At 45.0% G+C, this 23,305-nt stretch overlaps 3 protein-coding genes across 8 annotated transcripts; 1 reads left to right on the top strand and 2 right to left on the bottom strand.

The window, feature by feature from the left end:
• Window positions 1–1,948: 1,948 nt before the first annotated feature.
• Window positions 1,949–8,431, bottom strand: pip4p1a (phosphatidylinositol-4,5-bisphosphate 4-phosphatase 1a). The gene is made up of 7 exons (XM_076981071.1): window positions 8,216–8,431; window positions 6,648–6,841; window positions 5,606–5,712; window positions 4,632–4,737; window positions 4,389–4,441; window positions 4,088–4,178; window positions 1,949–3,743 (listed from the first exon to the last, which is right to left on the bottom strand). The coding sequence occupies exons 1-7, from the start codon at window positions 8,331–8,333 to the stop codon at window positions 3,600–3,602; spliced, it is 813 nt and encodes a 270-aa protein (XP_076837186.1). The 5' UTR covers window positions 8,334–8,431; the 3' UTR covers window positions 1,949–3,599.
• Window positions 8,432–8,824: 393 nt separating this feature from the next.
• On the bottom strand, window positions 8,825–13,148 carry dnaaf6 (dynein axonemal assembly factor 6). 4 transcript variants are annotated; one of them, XM_076981074.1, is made up of 7 exons: window positions 13,010–13,148; window positions 12,489–12,542; window positions 12,280–12,358; window positions 11,297–11,408; window positions 9,870–9,966; window positions 9,422–9,507; window positions 8,825–9,147 (listed from the first exon to the last, which is right to left on the bottom strand). In XM_076981074.1, exons 1-7 carry the CDS (start codon window positions 13,025–13,027, stop codon window positions 9,018–9,020), a joined length of 576 nt encoding a protein of 191 aa, XP_076837189.1. In that variant the 5' UTR covers window positions 13,028–13,148; the 3' UTR covers window positions 8,825–9,017. The 4 variants fall into 4 exon arrangements, with proteins under 4 accessions (XP_076837189.1, XP_076837187.1, XP_076837188.1 ...); XM_076981072.1 differs by having other exon boundaries at window positions 12,489–12,610; window positions 13,010–13,143; XM_076981073.1 differs by lacking the exon at window positions 13,010–13,148 and adding an exon at window positions 12,809–12,992 and having other exon boundaries at window positions 12,489–12,610.
• Window positions 13,127–22,395, top strand: LOC143482651 (EEIG family member 2-like). 3 transcript variants are annotated; one of them, XM_076981070.1, is made up of 12 exons: window positions 13,162–13,269; window positions 13,909–13,924; window positions 14,932–15,052; window positions 15,873–15,902; window positions 16,410–16,526; window positions 17,016–17,062; window positions 17,492–17,586; window positions 17,877–17,969; window positions 18,538–18,721; window positions 18,859–18,995; window positions 20,808–20,871; window positions 21,085–22,395. In XM_076981070.1, exons 3-12 carry the CDS (start codon window positions 14,990–14,992, stop codon window positions 21,125–21,127), a joined length of 873 nt encoding a protein of 290 aa, XP_076837185.1. In that variant the 5' UTR covers window positions 13,162–13,269; window positions 13,909–13,924; window positions 14,932–14,989; the 3' UTR covers window positions 21,128–22,395. The 3 variants fall into 3 exon arrangements, with proteins under 3 accessions (XP_076837183.1, XP_076837185.1, XP_076837184.1); XM_076981069.1 differs by lacking the exon at window positions 13,162–13,269 and adding an exon at window positions 13,588–13,695 and having other exon boundaries at window positions 13,727–13,924; XM_076981068.1 differs by lacking the exon at window positions 13,909–13,924 and having other exon boundaries at window positions 13,127–13,269.
• The last annotated feature ends 910 nt before the right edge of the window (window positions 22,396–23,305 follow it).

The raw sequence follows: 23,305 nt of genomic DNA, 5'->3' as shown, positions 1-23,305 counted from the left end.
CTCCCCCTCTCTCACTCACCCTATCTTTCTCTCTCTCTCTCACTCACTCTCTCTCTCTCTTACTCTCTCCTTGGGGTGTGACAGGTGACACCGGAGGCTTTTAATTTCAGTGTAAAAACAAATACACATCCAGACAGATATCAATAATGCATGCTGCTAATTGAGTTGAACGTGTGCTTTTAGTGATGCTGACACTAGTCTCTCTCCCTCTCTGTCTCACACACCTCATCCATCTGTCTGTCCATCTCACACTGGAGAGAACACCTAAAGATTTCACTTAACATCTGATACTTAAAAAAAATGAAGACAACCCAAATATTGAAACAAATCTTCACCATGATTATTTTAAGTGCAAATTTCAAAATTCATTTATCTGTATTACACCAAGACTAAATGGTTTCAAGGCAATTCTGTTATTCTAAAAGTAGCCTAGACCGTTTAATCCTCATCACACCCTCACTTCTCTTCCTTTACCACATCCCTCCATCCCTCTCCCACCCTTCCTCCTGATCTGTCCATTCTCATCTCCCCTGACGCTCATTCCTCTTTATGCTGAGGATGCAGATGAGATTTAAAGATTGTGTGTTTGTGCAAACACACGTATAAGCGTGGGGCGGAGTTCAAGGTTTGTGTGCATCTGCAAGAGAGTGAGAGTGACAGAAATGTGTGTGTGTGTAGGAGTTACATTGTGTCTTAAGGACTGAATCGGGTTAACACTGAGGAGGATAAGATGGGCGGAGTGTTTGTGCTGGTTTAATCCTCTTTCGGACTACAGTAGGGACCCTTTACTTAATGAGTGTGAGAGGGCACAAGGGTTAGAAAAGATTTGTGTGTGTGTACGTGTGAGTCTAAACACTTGGAGTCTTCTCTGTGTTACAGGGAAGCTAACACTGAATATCAGCTAATCCAAAGGCACTTAAATAAAGCGACAACACACACACACACACACACCTATGTTCTCTCCATCTCTGCTTTTTCATTCGTTCATGCTGACTTTGCCTCTCGTTTTCATGTTTCTGCTGCCTGTCTCGTGGACTGAGGTTTCTAAAAGCTTCTTGTATGTTTCCCAACCCTCTTACCCTCCATGTCCAGAAAAAACACATCCGCATGAAACCAGAGACAAATGGAGAGAATGTGTGAGTGAGAGAGGGAGAGAGAGAGAGGGGGGAGAGGACAGAAAGAGAGGAGGAGAGAAAGGGGTGAGGAATTTCTTCCATACAAGTATTAAAGTAAATGTGAGTGTATGTTTATAAAGAAAACAGTCACCACAGGTTTTTTCACTTTTATGCCTTGTTCATTCTCACCATCTTTGACTTCATCATGACTTCATCAGTGGTAAACACACTCAGAGAGGTTGATCCTGGTCCTTTAGTTCTGATCAGTATCAGGTCCTAGTGACCTTAAAGAACTGAAGCACAGGACAGCATTCACCCCAGGACATGGATGCAGATGAAAGAAGATGCTAAGAGCTCTAATCTAGGAACAGTGCCTCTTTGACACCTTTGCATCTGTAAGTGGAAGGGAAAAAAACCAACGTCTGATCCCAGGTCAGCCCGGTTGAGCTGCAGTAACACACGCTTTTTCACATGACACCATATTGTGCCCTCTCACCAATCAGGACGTTCAGGAATCTTTTTCAATATTTAACTCAATTAGTGTAACCAATTAAACTCCACCCTGCTAAGGCAAGCAGATTTCCTTCTGACTGATCATTGGTTTGTCCACACATGGGCGGAGTCCTGGCACTCCACCCCCCCCCCCCCCCCCCCCCCCCCCCCCCCCCCGAGATGTGCCCCCTACAGCCCGCTCTGACACCCCCCGCTGCCCCGCTCTGATGCTAGGATCCAGACATAGCCATGGATCACAGAACACTGTGTCTAATGGCCAGAGCTAACCTTGAGGACAGAGCAATCAAACACAGGGTAATCAAACACAGAAACCCACAGACTTGGGATTAGAACATCTCTTTTGATCTCAACTTTAACATGTGGCAGTTAAAGTAATGGAAGCAAGTTTCATATAATCATACAAAACTTTAACATCATTGTTCTGATCATAATCACAGAGTTCTTCTGCTGGGCCCCAGCACAGACGCTCCTGCACTGTGGTCAGAGTGGGGTGGCCACCATCACAACATTTCTGTTTGTTAGTAACATAGTAAATCTAATGCCATAACGATGTAGTGATTTCACAAAAAAAAAAAAAAGTTTTCTCAGGAATCATAATGTGTTAGAGGTCCTTATAGTGCAACAAATCAGTCAGCATTCTTTAAAACAACATCAAATATTTACACACACACAAAAAAAAAAACAACCATTTAAAAATCACTGCCTTCCACAAAACAAAACAACCCTAACGGGGGATTAATGAGATTGTTCATGCGTGCATGAGTGTGTATGTATATATGCGTGTGTGTGTGTGTGTGTGTGTGCGCGTTAGCCAATCTGTTAATGAGGCTGTTTGTACCAACTGAAGGTTCTGGGCTTGAGAAAACGACATTATTCTGGAGTTAATGTTTCCATATTGTGGAGTAAAGCATGGATAAAAAAAAAAAACTAAATGTTGACAACAGCACCTCCTGGTGGATTTAAGTGTTTATGACAAGAATGCAGGAAGTGTTCATATTTTTTTGGATATGAAGTTGGACATTTTTTCTTTTGCAATATGGTAACCATGGTTACAGATTAAATCATGTTTCTGTTTCAGTCTTCAGGATAAACAGCATAATGACATTTAAAATAAATAGTACAATTAAATTCCATAATGTCCACGCAAGACAATACATTTTTGGATTAATGCTAACTCATAATTTAATAACAATGTATAGTTATGCCGATATATTGTCACAGCCCTGGAGTGTGTGTGTGTGTGTGTGTGTGTGGTTATGTCTGCACAACTGTGTAAATATGCACTTGAGTGTGTTGAAACAGAGCCCCCTAGTGGAGGAGAGACAGCACTGTCTCTCTGTAAGGCCTCTATGCTTTGGACTGCAGACGTGTGTCTCGACAGCATTCAAAACAACGCTTATACTAACATTATTGACTGTACATTACTTTACATGGACGATCAGAACATTTCTAATCAATCAAGATGAAACGCTGCTCAGTGATCCCAGACCGATCATCCCCGTCACCACCTCCAGCAGACGGTCATGGATTATATGTGCATGTGAGTTTTGCGATTGACAGGGAACCTTCACATGGTGCCTAAGCAAATGTCATCAGATATGGCACAACGGTATTTGTATATGCCATAACAAGAGTGGCGTGTGCGTGTGTGTGTGTGTGTCTGCATGAGATTAAATGTTCAGTGCGCTTGGGGATTAGTTGTGTAATGCATCACATTGGTAACACCATCACAATGTGTCATCAGTAACACCGTCAGGCCTGATCGAGCACAACCTTTCAGCTAAATAAATACTTTTTAAAACCACTGTTGAGCTACACATGACCCCGCCCCTCTCTTCTCTCATTGGTCCTCCTGGCTAATCTCTTATGCGCTTTTCCTTGTTAGGCCCAACCCACCTCTCTCTCCCTGTCTCTCCACCCTCTCTCTCTCATTCTCACTCAATTTCTCTCTCTCTCTCCACCCCCCCCTCTCTAGGTGAGGTTCTGGAGGGGCAGGCTGACCCTCAGACAGCTCCAGTACAGAGCCCTGGCCAGCGTCCCCACCACCAGCAGGAGGAGCAGCACCCATGTGGCGTAGATGCCCCCGTACACCTGGGCTTGGGCCCACGTCCCTGCCTGCACCGGGATGGGGGGATGAAGGGAGAGAGAGGGAGAGAGAAGGAGAGACAGTATTAGTCAACCAGGAAGTCAGGTATACACCTTATGTCTAGGGGTGTCAAAGTCCGGTCCTGTCAAAGTCCAGTGTGTAGCGATTGCTCTGCTCAGACACACCCACTACACCTGGAACAGGTGTGTTTGACTATTAGTGTGATATCAAAGTCAGGTCAGAAAGGGCCAGAGAACAGTGTGCTGGGGTTCAGCCTGACCCAGTGTGTGTGGATTGGTGACTGACCTGCTTCAACTATGGTGGTGTTTTGGTGTCTAGGTGTGTGTGTGACACCGTGTTGGTTTACACTCACAATCAGCCCAGCAGCAGAGATACTGAAGAGCAGACAGAGCAGGAAACACCACAGGCTCCGCCTCCTCGGGTACCTCTGGCCAATCGAAGAGCTGCAGAAGGAGGAAGTTGGCATGAGGGCAGGAAGAAGATTCACAGAATGAAACCAGAGACATTTTGCTGGAGACACTGACCATAAACAAAGGACAGAGAGACCTGACACAAGCCAAAGTCTTTAAAGGTCCACTAGACAGACAGGCAGAACAATGCGAGTTAACCGAGTTTAATTAAACGATTGACAAACTGATGGATTGAACACTCACACTTTTCTGCAGTGAGGACACCGGGCCAATGTCCTGTCAGTAAACTCTGTCCACTGAAACATTGAGGACAAACAACAGTATTAATGGTGAAGAAAATGAGGAAGAAGATGATGAAGAATATAAAGTCAGTGCTGCTGGACGTTTGCATCAGTGGATGTGTGAGTTATTCGGGGCAGGCAGCTCTCAGCAGGTCTGTGTGGTCAGTGTATATGTGGAGGAGGAGGACGATGATGAAGACTATACCAAGAAGGTGTTGCTGCAGTGTCCACATGCCACACGTGCGCCGGTGGGCTGAGGGTCAGGACTAGCAGGACCAGGGTGGACAGGACCCAGGTTGATGATTCTCTTACTGCATCACACAGTGGAGACATGGAGACACACACACACACACACACACACACACACACACACACACACACACACACACACACACACGGAGACAACATGGAGACACACACACAAAGATACAACATGGAGACACACACACACAAAGATACAACATGGAGACACACACACACACACACACACAAAGATACAACATGGAGACACACACACAAAGATACAACATGGAGACACACACACACACAAAGATACAACATGGAGACACACACACACACAAAGATACAACATGGAGACACACACACACACACACACACAGAGACAACATGGACACACACACACACACAGACACACAGAGACAACATGTAGACATACACGCACACACGGAGACACACACACACACACACACACACACACACACACACACAGATAACATGCAGAGACACACAAACACGGAAACAACATGGAGCCACACACACACACACACCCACACACTTCTCAGTTCAGTCCTTTGGAAAAACCCCTAATAGTGGAACAGCACACTTCATTTCCCTCTTTTTGGTACCAAAACCAACAAACCACCACATGGAAGACTTTTATTTTATAAAATCTTTCAAATTCTAAATATGGAGTTCAGCTAATCTGAAGCATCTTGGGGCAAGTGTGCATTACCTTAATCACTTAACCCAAAAAATGCTAATTTTGCTAATTACAAGTGAAAGGCATTCAGGGACAACTGGTACTGTGCACCTCCTCCTATTGGATAACAGCCCTGCCAGTATTGTGAGGTGAAACACTGCACTGGTGTTGGGTGCCCCCCACACCTCCGCCCACCCCCCGCCCCCTCACACCCCCAAACCCCGCCCACCCACACTCACCAGTACGGCCGAGGACAGGCGATGCGCTGAGACGTAACCTTGCAGATGAGCAGACAGTTACAAGGGCATCGTACATACTTCTTCCCAGCAGGAGCATTCTTTATAGGCTAGAGAGAGAGAGAGAGAGAGAGAGAGAGAGAGAGAGAGAGAGAGAGAGAGAGAGAGAGAGAGAGAGAGTATGGACAGAGAGAGAGAGAGAGATGGGAGGGAGGGAGAGAGAGAGAGGGAGAGAGTGGACAGAGAGAGAGATGGACACAGAGAGAGAGAGAGATGGGAGGGAGGGAGAGAGAGAGAGAGAGAGGGAGAGAGTGGACAGAGAGAGAGATGGACACAAAGAGAGAGAGAGAGATGGGAGGGAGGGAGAGAGAGAGAGAGAGAGGGAGAGAGTGGACAGAGAGAGAGATGGACACAGAGAGAGAGAGAGAGATGGAAGGGAGGGAGAGCGACACAATAGAAAATTATTTAAATTTAGCAACATCACCCAAATCTGTTTCATGCCACAGAAAGTCACATGACTGTCACATGACCCGGAGACAACCTGGAAGACAGGTCTGTGGTTAACAACTGGGACATCTCACTGCTAACTGCTGATTCCTTACACAGGTCAAACTGTGTGTGGGAGAGTTCAGTGTCAGAGTCAGGTCTGTAACACTATGTCTCCAGGAGTCAGGTCTGTAACACTACGTCTCCAGGAGTCAGGTCTGTAACACTGCGTCTCCAGGAGTCAGGTCTGTAACACTGCGTCTCCAGGAGTCAGGTCTGTAACACTGCGTCTCCAGGAGTCAGGTCTGTAACACTACGCCTCCAGGAGTCAGGTCTGTAACACTACGCCTCCAGGAGTCAGGTCTGTAACACTGCATCTTCAGGAGTCAGGTCTGTAACACTGAGTCTCCAGGAGTCAGGTCTGTAACACTACGTCTCCAGGAGTCAGGTCTGTAACACTGAGTCTCCAGGAGTCAGGTCTGTAACACTGCGTCTCCAGGAGTCAGGTCTGTAACACTGCGTCTCCAGGAGTCAGGTCTGTAAGACACAGCAGTCTCACCGTAGCCTCGTTGCAGACTCCACACTTGACGACGTGTTGGTGTATTTTGCCCTCGACGCTGATGAGAGACTGGCACACGCGGCAGCTGATGACGGGGGCACTGCCACTCTCGGGCGAGGTGAGGGGGGAGTAGGGCGGGGGATCCTCACCCAGCAGCACGGACGGCTGTGACGGGCTGGGGAACGGTGGGAAACCTGAAACACGCAGCCAGAAAAACAGCTCTGAGTGTCGTAGGAGCAGAGTCCACCTAGCAGAGTGAAGTAAACTCCTAGAGTCTCTGTGCAACAAAGGTTCAGAAACTGGGAATAAAAAACATGATGGCACCAAAGAACCACATTTAAATGTCCAACTTCAAAGGCCAGACACTGGAACCAGTGAGACAGGACATATTTATGCCTGTGAAACCATTACCAATGAAACCATTACCAACATAATGTACAGAGATGAGGAAGTGTGTGGTTTAGAGAATGACAGCAGGTGTTAGATCCTCCAGGACACAGGGCTTACATCCTCTCTTACTTTCACATCACACATGCTCATCAGTTGACACTGCAAAACGTACATGTGACCATAGAGGCAGAAAGCACTACTGTGTATCTCTTGTGTCTGGACTAAATACTGTAAATGTAAACGATGGTGTATTTAAGGGCTTGGAAACATGGGGGCTTAGTTGTCAAATGTCATCTACGAAAACCTCTACCATCTACGTTTGTTTTAATCCCCTTTCCGGGTTTCGTAGAACCAGCACATCATTCACTTTTACCTGAACGTCACTGTAATTGTAAAACATTCGTTCACACACACACACACACACACACACACACACACACACACGTTTATTTATTTTGGTCAACCTGGGCAGAGCACAACACCAAACCCTTTAAGAAGTCTCTGTTTAAGAAAACCTCCTGAATTAGAGGTTTTATATGGGATGGGTCTAATCCCGGTGGAGAACTGCGTGTATTGTGGACTATCGTGACCCTAAACAGACTGGTAGTTGTTGGTGTGTCATATGATATCGGCCCCAGTCTCTCTCTCTCTCACACACACACACACACACACACACACACACACACACACAACGTCCATGATGCGACCCCGACGTGCGCCAACACTCAGGCCGACACGCCCCGCCCAGCGACGACGCTGATTGGTCTATTTTAATCATCAGGCCCATTTGAATCTCCTGATTGGTCGAAACGGTCAGACGAGGTGAACGTTCGGCGTTTGTGGACGCTCACGTTATTTTTATCCCTTTTCTACAAACGCGGTAATTTACAACTTCATCTCGACCGCGAGTAAACACGATCACCCCCCGTAGGCCGTGACGGCGGAGCACAGCGCCACCTCGCCGATAAATAAACCGTTAAACAGGCACACATACTTCACGTCCCCGGTTAGCTGCCCGCTAGCCGCGCTAGCGAGAGCGCGAGCTGTCCCCATAACAACGCGCGCGCTTAAGGTGCGCGTGACGCTCGATTAGCCACGCTAGCTGTGACGGCTAATCGGGGCTGTGAACATCCGGGTAACCGCGTTAACCCCCGCGCGCTACGGCGCTCGCTACTCACTCTGCGGCTTGTTTAGCTGACCGTACGGCGCCGCTCCGGGCGACACGCCGCCGTTGCCGCTGCCGAGCGCTCCGTCGCCGAGATCCGAGAGCAACGGGGACCGCTCGCCGTCTGCCATGCCGAGAGCGACGCGGAGAAGCGGAGGCGCACGGTTGTTGTGACCGAGGAGAGTCGCTGGATGCGCTTGCGTCACATGGTTACGCGCGGCTACAGTGGCGGCCCGGGCGCGCGCATGCGTGGGGCACGCGCATATGTCGTGTGCGCGCAACTCAGCGGCGCTGTTTACTTGGCTGTTTATGGGGCCGTCTCGCAGGTTTGTGTTATAACTGCACTTTTGTTTATTTTTATTTGTAGTACCGTAACTTATAATAATTATTATATAATAATTATTATATAATTAATATAATAATTATTAATATAATTAATAATTATTAATACTTATTATATAATTATATTATTATTATATTATTATTTTAACCTTGTTAAAACTTGTAAATCCTGTAAAGCTGCTTTGTGACAACATGTGTTGTGAAAAGCGCTATACAAATATATTAGATTAGATTTGATTTGATTTGATAAGAAACGCCAACAACAGGATAAAAGCGCTGAAACATTTCAATGCACTTTTATTTTAAAGTATTCCTGTACGACTAGCGAGAGCTGGGTCCTAACTAAAGGCAGTAGTGTCCACGCGTCCTGTACTGTCCCGCGTGTGTTGGGCTCCACACGGCGGTACTTTCTCCACAGGCTGATGGAGCTCGCCGGGCTGGGCTGGGCTGGGCGATGGACACCTCTCCTCTCCTCAGGCCAGATTGATGCAGTCCAGAGGTCTGTTCATGGGCAGCGTGACCTCGAGCTCGGCTCTCTCTGGAGTGAACCTCGCTGTGCCTTCCTCGCTGTGCACCGGGTGGGGCAGATGCAGAGCGAGTTTACTGCAGGGATGGAGTGGTGGGGTTTACTGTCACAACCTTTTATAGTGATAATCGTTTGCAATACAAACTTATAAATCACACTTTCAATTAATTAATGGGTTGATTTGCACAGATTGCTTTGGTGGTGCTGCGACTAAATATGGTGAATGAAGCTGCTTTGGTGACATCTGAATGAGGTCAAAGGTCAGAGAGGAATGTGGAGTTATTACAGTATAAAACTCCTTTTGTTACGATTCTGTTACTGTGTAGCTAATGTGAATTCACTGAATCTTACTGCTTTGGAGTTCGGAGATCAAGAAAAGTCTCCTTCACATCCAGCACTATATCAGAGAGCTTAGTGTCGGGGAGTTTCACCTTCACCTGCAGGAGAGGGAGGAGAAAAATGTGAAGTTAAAAAAAATGCAAAGAGGGTGTGAGTGTGTGTGATACATGAAAAGACAGATTAGGAAATTATTAATCGAGGCATAAAAATCTAGTTGTAAAACGTAATCCAATTGTCATTTTAATTGCAGTACTGGGAGGCTGCAGTGTGTTCAGCAGGTTGTATGGTTGTGTTTAGTCTGGATTAGAAGTGATGCATACCAGCGTGTATAGTCTGGATTAGGAGTGATTCATACCAGCGTGTATAGTCTGGATTAGGAGTGATTCATACCAGCGTGTATAGTCTGGATTAGGAGTGATTCATACCAGCGTGTATAGTCTGGATTAGGAGTGATTCATACCAGCATGCTCTCACAGCACATGGAGGACGGATCCTTCCTACTCAGACCCAGAAAGAGATCCTCAGTTCCCACGCTCTGTTTCAGAATAATCTCATACCTACACACACACACACACACACACACACACACACACACAGCTCTGCTATAACATCTCATACCTGCACACACAGCTCTGCTTTAACAAACACACAGACACTGTTTTTTTATTATATCAAGTGGGTAAGATTCAGAGCTTATTCTCTGGCCACATACTACAGTAAAAACATGTTTACAATTCTGTGAAGCACTTGCTAACCAGAATATTTTGGCAGCACTGAAGCAGTGTACAGGTGCCCTATAGCAGTCACTGTGGTGACGGTTTGAACAGCAGCAGCTGTTGTGCATGTCTGGATAACTGGCCGTGGAATTCATGTGACGTCACAACAGAAGCATCTGAGCTAGCCATCATACACTTTACAAACACTAGTTTAGTTTGTGTGAGATTAGTATTCATCGTGCTGGTTTGTCAGCAGATAACGGACACAATTCTCTTACCTTAGCCTGTTATAATTCAGGTGTGTTGTTATGAATTTGTGCCCCTTATGGAACTTAAATCACTGTTTTGCATAGTCATATTCCTATGTATGAAGTAAACACAGTGCCTTGCATACATATTTACCTGTACATTAACCTTTTGACGTTTTGTTGTGTTGCAAATTACAATAAAATACTGAGTTGTTTATGATTTTGTTTTCTCATCCATTTGAATGTGAAAAAATGACAAAAGGTAAGTAACAATCAATATAATGTCAAACCACCTTTTGCTGAAATTACAGCTGCAAATATATGCCTGTAGCCTCTATCAAATACAGAAAGGCTGCAGAAAGGTTAGTGATGAAACATTATGGACAGTGGAGATTCACTTCACCACCTGGGCTCCAGGATACAGAGAATAACAGGTGGAGTGTGTTCAGATGATTAGGGGACCTTTGATGGTGAGTGGTTGCACCAGAATTAATTTAGGCATTTTCAAAGCAATAAGGGTAAAGACTAAATTATGCAGACATAATTTGTATGTTTTTAGTTATAATTTAGTTATTATATTGTAATCTGTATAATGACCTCCTTATGCTTCTGTATTATGGACAGTTTTGTATTGTTTCATTGCATATTATTGCAATTATGTTCATTTGAATTTCATGCTGTAACAAAATATTTAATATTATGCAAGGCACTGTATAACAAACACTATCATCTAACATGACATCATTGATAGTTATTTAATACATTTTAGTAACTACAAAATGTATTAAATAACAGCTTTTGTTTGTTTGTTTGTTCTTACATCAGCACATTAGGCCCATGTCACCACACCTGAGATGTTCTTACATCAGCACATCAGGCCCATGTCACCACACCTGAGAGAGCAAACATTTCAGCACACTCACTCAGGCTGGGGGCGGGGGTCCGTGAGGTCTTCAAAGGGTGCGCCTTCTGACACCTCCTCCATGCTCCAGATATCTTTGGTGTTGTTCTTTATGTAGGCACTGTTGACTTGGTCTATACACAGAGAGTGTGTCATCGTTGCAAAGCAAAGTGCTTCTGCTTTAGGTTTATTATTAATAATTGTCCATTGGTATTAAATGCCTTGACTTTGAAATGACAAATCCTTAATTCTGGTCTGATTGATTAAGAGGCACATTGCACAGATGAAGAAGGACCTCAGTATGAAATATCCTGTTTTCTCTGGAAATCCTGTGTAATTTATTACAATTTTGACACTGCATTAATGCATATCTGTTTGCATTGCCAGTTGTTGCTATGGCAGCATTAAGATTGGGAAATGCAGTGAACCCCGTGGAATGAATGTTATGATTTAAACATTTACTTTTTCATAAACTGGTTCATCCTACACGTTTATAAGCATCTCAAACAAAATATGCTTGCATAGCTAGTACCTCTGTTTCTCTGGAAGCTTTGTGTACTTCACTGCCTGTTTTTCTTTTTTAATAAATAAACACCTTTCGAACTATAGTAAGTCCAACTGTTTCCCAGATGTTAGTTAACCTGTGCAAGGACTTTTATTCTGACAATAGCCGACTTCTTAACGTTACTTGGAGCAAGTCCTCGCTTGCAGTTAAAACGGTGCAGTTAAAACAGTTACAGTTGCCCCTTGACGTTTGTAGGTCGTGTGTCACTAGTGTGAAACTTCTGAAAGCTTTGTGCATTTCGATACAATTTCGTATACATCATTTATATCTAAATAGTGTAGGTATGTGTGTAAGGCGAATATTTAGAGATTTTCTTTTCTGTTATGAGCACTAACACTGAATTTCTTCGAACCTATATTAGTTAATTTCATGTAAACCCTGTTAAAGATCTTATTTAGTTAAGTTAGTTAAAGTTGGTTAAGGTGGGTAATGTAGCGCACCTACTCTCTTGGCGGTCCCTAAAGCGGAGGCGGGAGCACCGATGTGCCCGGGGCCCATCCTCGCCACGGGGCTGACGGTCTACACACGGGGGTAAAAACACAGGGGGTAAAAACACAGCGCTACTACCACCACGTCCAGCACTTCTCTACTCTGATCACGGACCTTACTGATGTATAAACGGTACAGAGTGTAAGATAACCGAGTGTACCTGGGAGTCCTCCTCGTCGCTGTCCGCTGGTTCAGAGAGCAGAGCAGAAAGTGCCTGTAGATGTTGGATGGATGAAAATTCCTCCATTTTCAAGAGTGTAAATTCACCTCTGCACGTGTGAGCTGTGTTGTGAACGAGACTGCGTTGTCACAGCAACCACCCCCCGGGGCAGTACGGCTGGGTAAATGTCTCTCACGTTCAGCTTTCTGTGTTAGTTTGACTTAACAACATTATGTTCAACTCAAATTTTGAGTTCTTTACATAAACCTCACACAACCGATTCAAAGATGTTCGAAATGCGTTAGTGTGGAACAACTTACTTTTACATTTGCGCTTAGATTTAACGTTACACGCGTCGTAATTAGTATTTGTCTGAAAATATGAAAGCAGGTATGTTTTTCTTTTAGAATAAGTTGTTAACTATATAAATTAAACACATGTCGAATGACAGCCGAGCTGAGCTGTGAACATTTCCTAAGTGTGGCAGGTAACCCGTACGAGGACTTTTATTTTGACATTACCGACGTCTTAACAGCCATTCGCTCGAGACCTCGCTTGAACGGCGCGTGAGGCGTTTCGGTTACAAACGTCCGACGGTGGCGTCTCGAGCGCGCTCCGGTTCATGACGGAACACCTCGATGTCTTTCATGATGAAGAAAAAGAAGTTCAAGTTTAGAGTTGGTTTCGAGTTGGAAGAGTTGTCGTCTGTGCCGTTTGTCAACGGGGTTTTGTTTTGTAAAGTTCGGTTAACGGGCGGAGGTTTCTCCGACGAGTCGGCAAGGTACGAGCCTAAAATTCACGTTAACGTTACCTGCCTGTAGGTGTGTTTACTAGTTAACGTTACCTGTCTGTAGGCGTGTTTACTAGTTAACGTTACCTGTCTGTAGGTGTTTTAACTAGTTAACGTTACCTGCCTGTAGGTATTTTAACTAGTTAACGTTACCTGTAGGTGTGTTTAGTAGTTAACGTTACCTGTCTGTAGGGGTGTTAACTAGTTAACGTTACCTGTATGTAGGTGTGTTTACTAGATAACGTTACCTGTAGGTGTGTTTACTAGTTAACGTTACCTGTCTGTAGGGGTGTTAACTAGTTAACGTTACCTGTATGTAGGTGTGTTTACTAGTTAACGTTACCTGTAGGTGTGTTTACTAGTTAACGTTACCTGTATGTAGGTGTGTTAACTAGTTAACGTTACCTGCCTGTAGGTGTGTTTACTAGTTAACTTTACCTGTATGTAGGTGTTAACTAGTTAACGTCACCTGCCTGTAGGTGTGTTTACTAGTTAACGTCACCTGTCTGTAGGTGTGTTTACTAGTTAACGTTACCTGCCTGTAGGTGTGTAGCTCGCTTTTTGTTAGTTATTGTACAGAAACGACTGGATAGATAACTTGATAACCTCTTTGTCCTTTTTTAAAATGAGCTGCGGAAACTTCTAGGTAAGTTTATGCGTTACATGATCTCCAGTTGACATAAATATTGCTAGCTAAATTACAGACATATGTGTGACATAAATAGCTGTCTAGATTAACTACTTTTATTATCTATAAACATAATCATAATCTGAGCATAATCTGGATTTTCACATTTTTGGTGGCCGTGTCTGCTTGCAACAAAATCTAGAAAGCAGTCTTTCTAAATCGTCGTGTTTCATACCCGTTTACCATGTTGTCATTAGGGTCAAATGATAAATAAAGATCCTGTGTACCAGCAGGATATATTGCTCTAAACCTACACAAGGACGTCGGTATAGTGTCACGCAAACTCGCGTAACCTGTGGGCGTCACACGGTTATCACGCCATGTATTTTACTAGTACTGTGCCGTAGGCAGTAACAGTCAGTGCGGAGTTGCTTCACAGCTCACAGACTGCTGATTATACAGGTTAATAAAGAAGCTGTTATATTGGTGTATATATACATACCAAGAAGCCTGTTCAGTAATATGTTTACTTTAATAACTAGTCTCTCATCATCTGGTTGACTGACTCTGCTGTCACTTTCTCAGTTAGGTAAGAGGTCTTAAACCTGCCTGAATATTACTAAGGCACAGAGTCAAAAGATCACCATTGTAAATGCAAGTGCATGTTTCATGTGAGAGTTATTGCAGTATTAGTGGACCTAATTAAATTTTTCACTGTTTTGTAAATGGCTAATAGATATTGAGTGGAAGCAGATGTGGATTGTTATTTTTGAGTAGACTGAATGTATTATGTTATCAAAAAGCAGTAATCAATCAGATCATCAGCTGAACACATGGGCTCTTTTCTCATTCACAAAGCTGAAAAGAACCTGAAAGGTGATGTGACTGCTATAATCACACTGTGAATGTTGGTGTTCATATAATTGTGAGTTTACAAGTATTATAAAGGATTACAGACATACTTTACCTTTGTCAAGTTATAATCTGTACACTTCTGTTTGATCTCTTCCTGGGTTCATCCACAGAGAGCCGGTTCTAGCTAACTGTGTGCGGTGGAGGAACAGGTTCTCCTTCCTGTGTAAGATGAGTGCCAGTGCTGGAACTGGTGTTCTGGATCCCTGTGTGTGCAGGGTGTCCGTGAGGAAGGTGGGGATGCACCCGCCCGCTTCACCCACCGCTTCACCTGCCCGCTTCACCCGCCCGCTTCACCTCCACCCACCGCTTCACCGCCCGCTTCACCCGCCCGCTTCACCTCCACCCACCGCTTCACCTGCCCGCTTCACCCGCCCGCTTCACCGCTCACTTCACCCACCGCTTCACCTCCACCCACCGCTTCACCTGCCACCCACCGCTTCACCTCCACCCACCGCTTCACCTGCCCGCTTCACCTCCACCCACCGCTTCACCGCCCACTTCACTCACCGCTTCACCTCCTCTTCACCCGCCCGCTTCACCCACCGCTTCACTGCCCAATTCACCGCTCACTTCACCCACCTCTTCACCCGCCCGCTTCACCTCCACCCACCGCTTCACCTGCCCGCTTCACCTCCTCTTCACCCGCCCGCTTCACCGCCCACTTCACCCACCGCTTCACCATCAGCTTCTCCCACCACTTCATCGCCCACTTCACCCACCCGCCCGTTTCACCACCCACTTCACCATCCGCTTCACCCGCCCACTTCACCTCCTCTTCACCCGCCTGCTTCACCTCCTCTTCACCCGCCCGCTTCACACTCATTCTGATCATATACAGGCTGATCTGACTAGAAATTTCATGTCAGAACAAATAAAATGATTTTCATAATTTTGGATTTCACACTATTATATTTTTGCATGCAGTGCTGCTTTGTCCCATGTCGCTATGTACTTTGATACACGAGCTTTTGTCATGTACTGACTAAATACACTTGATTCCTTTTTTTTGCTGTGGAGAGATAAATAATGATTTGTTATTTTGTGTTTTAAGGAACTTAAAGGTGGCAAGTCCTTTGCAAAGGTAACATCTGAATACTTTAAATGGACAAATACAGTTTAAAATCAACAATTACATTTTAAAGCCTGAATTGAAGTTGCCAGTGACAAGAAACCGTAAAACCCTCTAAATAAATTCCAGTCCATCTCTGCATCGGTAACTGACCCTCTCACTCTGCCTTCCTGCGGAGGTCATTTAGGGTCAAACAGTCCCACTGTGCATTCTGGCCCGTCCAGCTCAGAGGCCTGTGGCTTCTTGTCCCCAAAACTGTGTTTCATTGTGTTCTAGCAAAGAGCTCAGAGCAAAGAGCTATGGGGAATTGAAAGTGGTGTTTTCGTAAGCCAGCCTAAGGAAGGTTTAGTGACAGTTGTCTTTCCTGAGGCTGTCTGGGCATAACAAGATGGTAGTGCAGTGTAGATGTGGGAGCTCTGCTGTGTCTGTTTATTTGAAATAATTATTTATTATCGTGTGTGTGTGTGTGTGTGTGTGTGTGTGTGTGTGTGTGTGTGTGTGTGTGCGCGCGCGCTGCAGATTGGCTTTGTGGATCTGAATCTGGCTGAGTTTGCTGGTTCGGGCAGCATTACACGGCGCTGTTTACTGGAGGGTTACAACACCAAACACACACGGCAAGACAACTCCATACTGAAGGTATGCACAGAGTTCAGTGTTGTCAACGGTGTTTTGTTTTGTTGTGATGTGCGTCTCACTCATTCTCACACTGCTGTTCTCAGAGATGTCCTGCGGGCATTCATGACATGTTTGGTGGTTGTGAAATATGTGGTAACTAACAGAAATAAGGGGTCACCTGTGACTCTGAGAACAGACTGGAGGAGAAAACAAAGAAATAAATACAGTTTAAGTACATATATACTTGAATAAATAAAGTTTAGGTACATGTAAACATATATAATGTGTGTTGGGGAGTGACAGCATGATGTGGAGAGCTTTAACCTGGGCTCAGAGAACAGAGGATCATGGGGTTCCTGTTGCTCCACTTTCCAAGGTTGTGGAGTGTGTGCAGCATGTTCACACACACGACTGACTCACCTGTGACGAGAGCAGCAACGGTCTGGTGGGGTCTGACTACTGAACTATAATCAGACACTTTCTCACCATCACACTGTTTGTGTTCAACAGGTAGGCGTCAGTATGCAGCTGATGTCGGGTGATCCCTGCTTCAAAACGTAAGATTTCTCTTAGCACATGAGATCAGTGAATGGTGCCACTGCATTTAACAGCAGTGATATGGGACAGTGTAGTCTGTGTGTGTGTGTGTGTGTGTGTGTGTGTGTGTGTGTGTGTGTGTGTGGAACGTTTCTTGTGTTCATTTGCCTCTTACCACAGTATCTGAGGCCATGCACACAGGACGTCTGGCAGACTGACTTCCTGCTGTGTCTCAGTGTCTGACACGCACATCTGTATGAACCCAAATCCACCAGGTTGTAGCGTGTTCAGTGTGTCCAGCTAGGGTGTGTAGCGTGTTCAGTGTGTGCGTGTAACATATCCAACATAGACATGGGTGTGGAAACTGTTGCAAACTGGTGGAATATCACTGTCTTTGAATTGTTTTTAATCAACTGTTAGTTTTTATAATTTTTTAAATACTATTTCAGGCCTCCTTCCACAACAATGACTGTTGGTTTCCCTGGAGATGCAGAGAGTCTTCATGAGGACAGGAGAGGTGGAGACGCACCAAAAACAACACATGGTAAGATGGTGTTGTGGCGTTTGGATCCTGCGCTGACCTCACTGAGCTTCATAACAGATTTAATAGTGCAGCATAGCCAGTATGAAGTCAGTGACATTAAGAATGTTAGTGCTTATGAAATAATTTCTGCTTTGGATTATATTAGATTATATTAATGGTGATTCATTTTTATTTTCAAAACATTTCTTCATTGTGAAGATTATTTCTGCTAATATGATCCAGCTCTGCTTGGAGACTGAATAGTTAGATGTTCAAAGGCAAGCTTGTTGAAAGTGTGTATCTCTGTGTAGAGCAGGCAGGAAAGAGTCTCCCTGTCTGTGTTCTCAGCGGGTCTGGAGGGTGTGGGCACTCAAGAACAGCCAGCCAGCTGTCCAAGCTATCAGGTAACAAACCACCCCCCACAGTAACGATAACGTACTGCCCCCACAGTAACGATAACGTACTGCCCCCACAGTAACGATAACGTACCACCCCCACAGTAACGATAACATACCGTCCCCCACAGTTATGATAACGTACCGCCCCCACAGTAACAACAACATACCGTCTCCCAAAGTAACGATAACGTACTGCCCCCACAGTAACGATAACGTACCACCCCCCACAGTAACAACAACATACCGTCCCCCAAAGTAACGATAACGTACCGCCCCCCACAGTGTCGATAACATAGTGCCCCCACAGTAACGATAACATACCGTTTCCAACAGTAACGATAACGTACCGTCCCCCACAGTAACGATAACGTACTGCCCCCACAGTAACGATAACGTACCGCCCCCACAGTAACGATAACGTACCGCCCCCACAGTAACGATAACGTACCGCCCCCACAGTAACGATAACGTACCGCCCCCACAGTAACGATAACGTACCGTTCCCACAGTAACAATAACATACCGCCCCCACAGTAACGATACTGACTGGTTGATTGGTTGGTTTCTCTGGTAGGTTACAGCACAAGTCACTCCCGCTCCTCTAGCCTGACGGAGCTCTCCCATAGGAGGAATATATCAGTGGGCAGTGCCTCCATAGGGGTGGGCAGCCTACCAGAGGACAGAGAGTCTCTTCCTTCTGGTTACTGTGCAGCCAGTGAGCCCCAGCATCTCAGTTCCACCACAGACAGAGCCAGCAGGTCAGTGCATGTTTACCCCGCCGCATGATGTATAGCCACAGTTTACAGGAGCCAAAATGTGTGTTTATTCAACACTTACTGTGTGTGTGTGTGTGTGTGTGTGTGTTTACATGTGTGTGTATGTTTGCATACATCAGGCACCTTGTAAAACAGGATTCGGTGATTGCTCAGCTGAAAAGGGTGAACGATACCAGAGTCGATGCGGATGACGTTGTAGAGAAAATCTTGGAGAGTCAGGACTTCAGCCACAGTATATTCGACTGTAGCACTGAGGGTGTGTACACTCACACACACACACACACACACACACACACACACACACACACACACACACACACACACACACACACACACCATGTGTACACACATCAGGTCTTCAGCCACAGTATATTCGACTGTAGCACTGAGGGTGTGTACACTCACACACACACACACACACACACACACACACACACACACACACACACACACACACATGTGTACACACATCAGGTCTTCAGCCACAGTATATTCGACTGTAGCACTGAGGGTGTGTACACACACACACACACACACACACACACACACACACACCATGTGTACACACATCAGGACTTCAGCCACAGTATATTCGACTGTAGCACTGAGGGTGTGTACACACACACACACACACACACACACACACCATGTGTACACACATCAGGCCTTCAGCCACAGTATATTCAACTGTAGCACTGAGGGTGTGTACACACACACACACACACACACACACACACACCATGTGTACACACATCAGGTCTTCAGCCACAGTATATTCGACTGTAGCACTGAGGGTGTGTACACACACACACACACACACACACACACACACACACCATGTGTACACACATCAGGACTTCAGCCACAGTATATTCAACTGTAGCACTGAGGGTGTGTACACACACACACACACACACACACACAATGTGTACACACATCAGGTCTTCAGCCACAGTATATTCGACTGTAGCACTGAGAGTGTGTACACACACACACACTCACACACACACAGACCATGTGTACACACATCAGGTCTTCAGCCACAGTATATTCGACTGTAGCACTGAGGGTGTGTACACACACACACACACACACACACACACACACCATGTGTACACACATCAGGACTTCAGCCACAGTATATTCAACTGTAGCACTGAGGGTGTGTACACACACACACACACACACACACACACACCATGTGTACACACATCAGGACTTCAGCCACAGTATATTCAACTGTAGCACTGAGGGTGTGTACACACACACACACACACACTCACACACACACACACACACACACACACACACGTCAACTCAAGAGGTTTTATTGTCATTTCAACTACATACAGAGTACACAGTGAAACGAAACAACGTTCCTCCAGGACCATGGTGCAACATAACACACAGTGCAGACAGTACAACACAATACAGACACTTCATAGGCACACTAACGGCCTCCTGCAGTGGTTGGTGAGAAGATCTGCTGTCTGCTGTGCCACATCCTTTATTTCACTACGTTGAATTTGTTTTGGATGCTGGATGTTTTTTTAACATCACGTTCATCTTGAAGTTACGTGTTGGTTTAGTCTTTGCAGCACTGCGGTGTCAGCAGTAGTGTAGGTTTGTCAAAATAGCATCGTAAACCCACAACTACTGACACTACTGACACTGCACTATAATAGCCGACCTGAGTGATGCTACTGAAACATTTCGTTAGTAATCACCAAACGGCCCAAAGCCACAAAGTTGCAGGCTGTGGTTTGCTGACTGTTGATGGCCTGGTGACTACCTGCCCCCTGAAAACAAGGTGTAGGTGCACCCCACGTACCCCACGCATCTGCACACATGTAAAGACATGACGTGTGTTCAACAACCAGCCGTCTCATCCTGCTCTGATCTAGCACTAGAGATTGTGGTGTGACGTGTTCATAACTAAACCCTCCATGAACAGGGTTGTTTAACAGCTAGCACATCTCCTCAACACCAAAAGTTGCTTGAGTAATGGCAACCAGACCCTTGGTGTTGATTACTAAGGTGTGTGTGTGTGTGTGTGTTCGTTCTCCAGAGGAAGGTTTACAGCTCTTTGTCGGCCCTGATGGTAGCACGGCTCTGGGCACACAGCACACCAGGTGGGTACTGTTCTACACCTTCACCAGCATGTCATGGCCCCCGTGTAATGTGGGCTGAAGTGTTTGTGTTTAGAGGTTAGGGGTTGAGCTGTAGCTGAACACAAGAACGTACTGCATGGAGAATGTTCTGAAGATGTTTGTGTCATCGATGGATGTGATGGAGTCTGTTACAAAAATACATTCTCTCTCTCTCTCTCTCTCTCTCTCTCTCAGGGTTGGTCCTGGCACCTTTGAGCAAGTGGTTATGAAGTGTTAGAGCTGACCACAGATGCTCTAAAATCCTGTTTTGCCAGAAATTGGTGGACAAAGTTGCACCAGTTGTCTCAGCTTACTCTGAGAGAGACAAAAGTCAACACTCCAGCACCATGACACTGCTGTTATAGGATCAGATGGTGCCCTGCTCCCTCTAGTGTTTAGATAGGTGTAGTGCATCGGTTTAGATCTTCTGTTGACAAATTAAAATGGTGCATCTCTCTTTACAGCTGGCCTGTAAACACTCCAAATAGGGAAATGTAAAACTGTTGCCAAATTGTATAGATGGAAGATATTTTTGTATGGTTTAACGGCTCTGAAACGTCTGAAATAGACGAGTGTTATAATGCACCAAACATACCCTGTTTTCATTTGTTCAGGGATGTCCGTTTGCTTTATGGATGCTTTTGTTTTACGTATTTTTTCTGGATGTTTAGTTGACCTGCCAGGTCTCTTGTTCTGTTTAAACCAACCAAAGAGGAAGCTAGTTATAATTTACTGAATGTTCTCAGTTCTCTGCTACAGACCATGGACACAATGGTTAAGACTATATTTCATACACAGTGGCTAAAGCATCAGGATTGTGTCAGATGTGCATATGGAGAGTCACATTCTCTAACGTATAAAGGCTGTCTGTCCTGTGTGCTGAATGCTTCAGTGTCTTGTGTGCTGAACGGTTCAGTGTCCTGTGTTTTGTGTACATAGAACAGTAAGAGTGTTATTGGATGGTGCAGATTGTATCTTGCTGAATCTCCTGGTGATGGCAACGCTGCTTGGTATGTCTTACGCCTAGCAAACTAATAAGTTGATTTATTCTCTTGATTTATCTGCACTTGGTCTGAGATGTGTACATCAGTGGTCTGGTTTTACAGATAAAGTGAAGGCATATTTTCACATTTGGGCTTAAACTTAAAAAAAAAGTCTGTGTGTCTGATGTCTGTGTTTTGTAATCTCACTCATGGGGTCATCATGCTGAGTGAGTGTTTGGAATCTCTTCACAGTCTTCTTTCTCTTTGTTTATGATGGTTCATAGTCCGGCAGCATACACTTTTACTATACGTGTATGTTAAACCAAAAGGACAACATACATACACATATAATAAGCTGTAGCACACGTGGTCAATGGTGGACTGATGATTCTAAGCAATCCCTTTAATTCCTGCCAATTTTGTAATTAAGCCTCCATCTCGATAAGGTGTTTTGCCAAGGAGGATCACCAACCTCAGTGTGCCTGTTGGTAATTTAAATATTAAATAAAAAATTCAACCTAAATCTTGTGTTTAATTTGGGCCTTTATTGTTTGTTGATGGTTTTTTTGCTCAATATGTTCTTATTGTTTCTCTTTCTCAGTAGCCCACACAGAACTCTGAATTGGCCGTACCCAGTTGCCGTGCTGAAGGAATATACTGAGAATTTCACATTGTTATTCCAAGTGAATTATATGGAATGATGTGTATATTGTGACATATAAAATACATTCACACAAAGAGAACTAAAAGAACTACAGCTGCAAGCAGAGATCGAGTCAGTACCACGTGTTCAGACTCCCCACCCTACACTGATGCACGTTCACCGTTCACATTTAAAACTTTAATGCTGCTTTGCATCATCGTCAGCATGTGTATTTGAACATACCATCATCACTGATGAGTCTGGCTGTTCTAAAACACCAGTAAGGGTGAATCACTCTGGTTGTTCTAAAACACCAGTAAGGGTGAAACACTCGGGCTGTTCTAAAACACCAGTAAGATAGTCGGGCTGTTCTAAAACACCAGTAAGATAGTCGGGCTGTTCTAAAACACCAGTAAGATAGTCGGGCTGTTCTATAACACCGGTAAGATAGTCGGGCTGTTCTATAACACCGGTAAGATAGTCGGGCTGTTCTATAACACCGGTAAGATAGTCGGGCTGTTCTATAACACCGGTAAGATAGTCGGGCTGTTCTATAACACCGGTAAGATAGTCGGGCTGTTCTATAACACCGGTAAGATAGTCGGGCTGTTCTATAACACCGGTAAGATAGTTAAGGCTGTTCTGCTTCGCTTGTCTGCAGCCAGAGCTACTCTGACTACCCAAAGACACAGCACATCTATCAGGACATCAGGATCCTGCAGCTCAGACGACATTTGTAGTAAAGTGCGTGTTTGTAGTAAAGTGTGTGTAGTAAAGTGTGTGTAGTAAA

This window comes from Brachyhypopomus gauderio, chromosome 19, assembly GCF_052324685.1.
Source record: "Brachyhypopomus gauderio isolate BG-103 chromosome 19, BGAUD_0.2, whole genome shotgun sequence".
NCBI classification, from domain to species: domain Eukaryota; kingdom Metazoa; phylum Chordata; class Actinopteri; order Gymnotiformes; family Hypopomidae; genus Brachyhypopomus; species Brachyhypopomus gauderio.
Note: the sequence above shows the minus strand (reverse complement) of the source record. Positions and strands in the feature narration are given on the sequence as shown.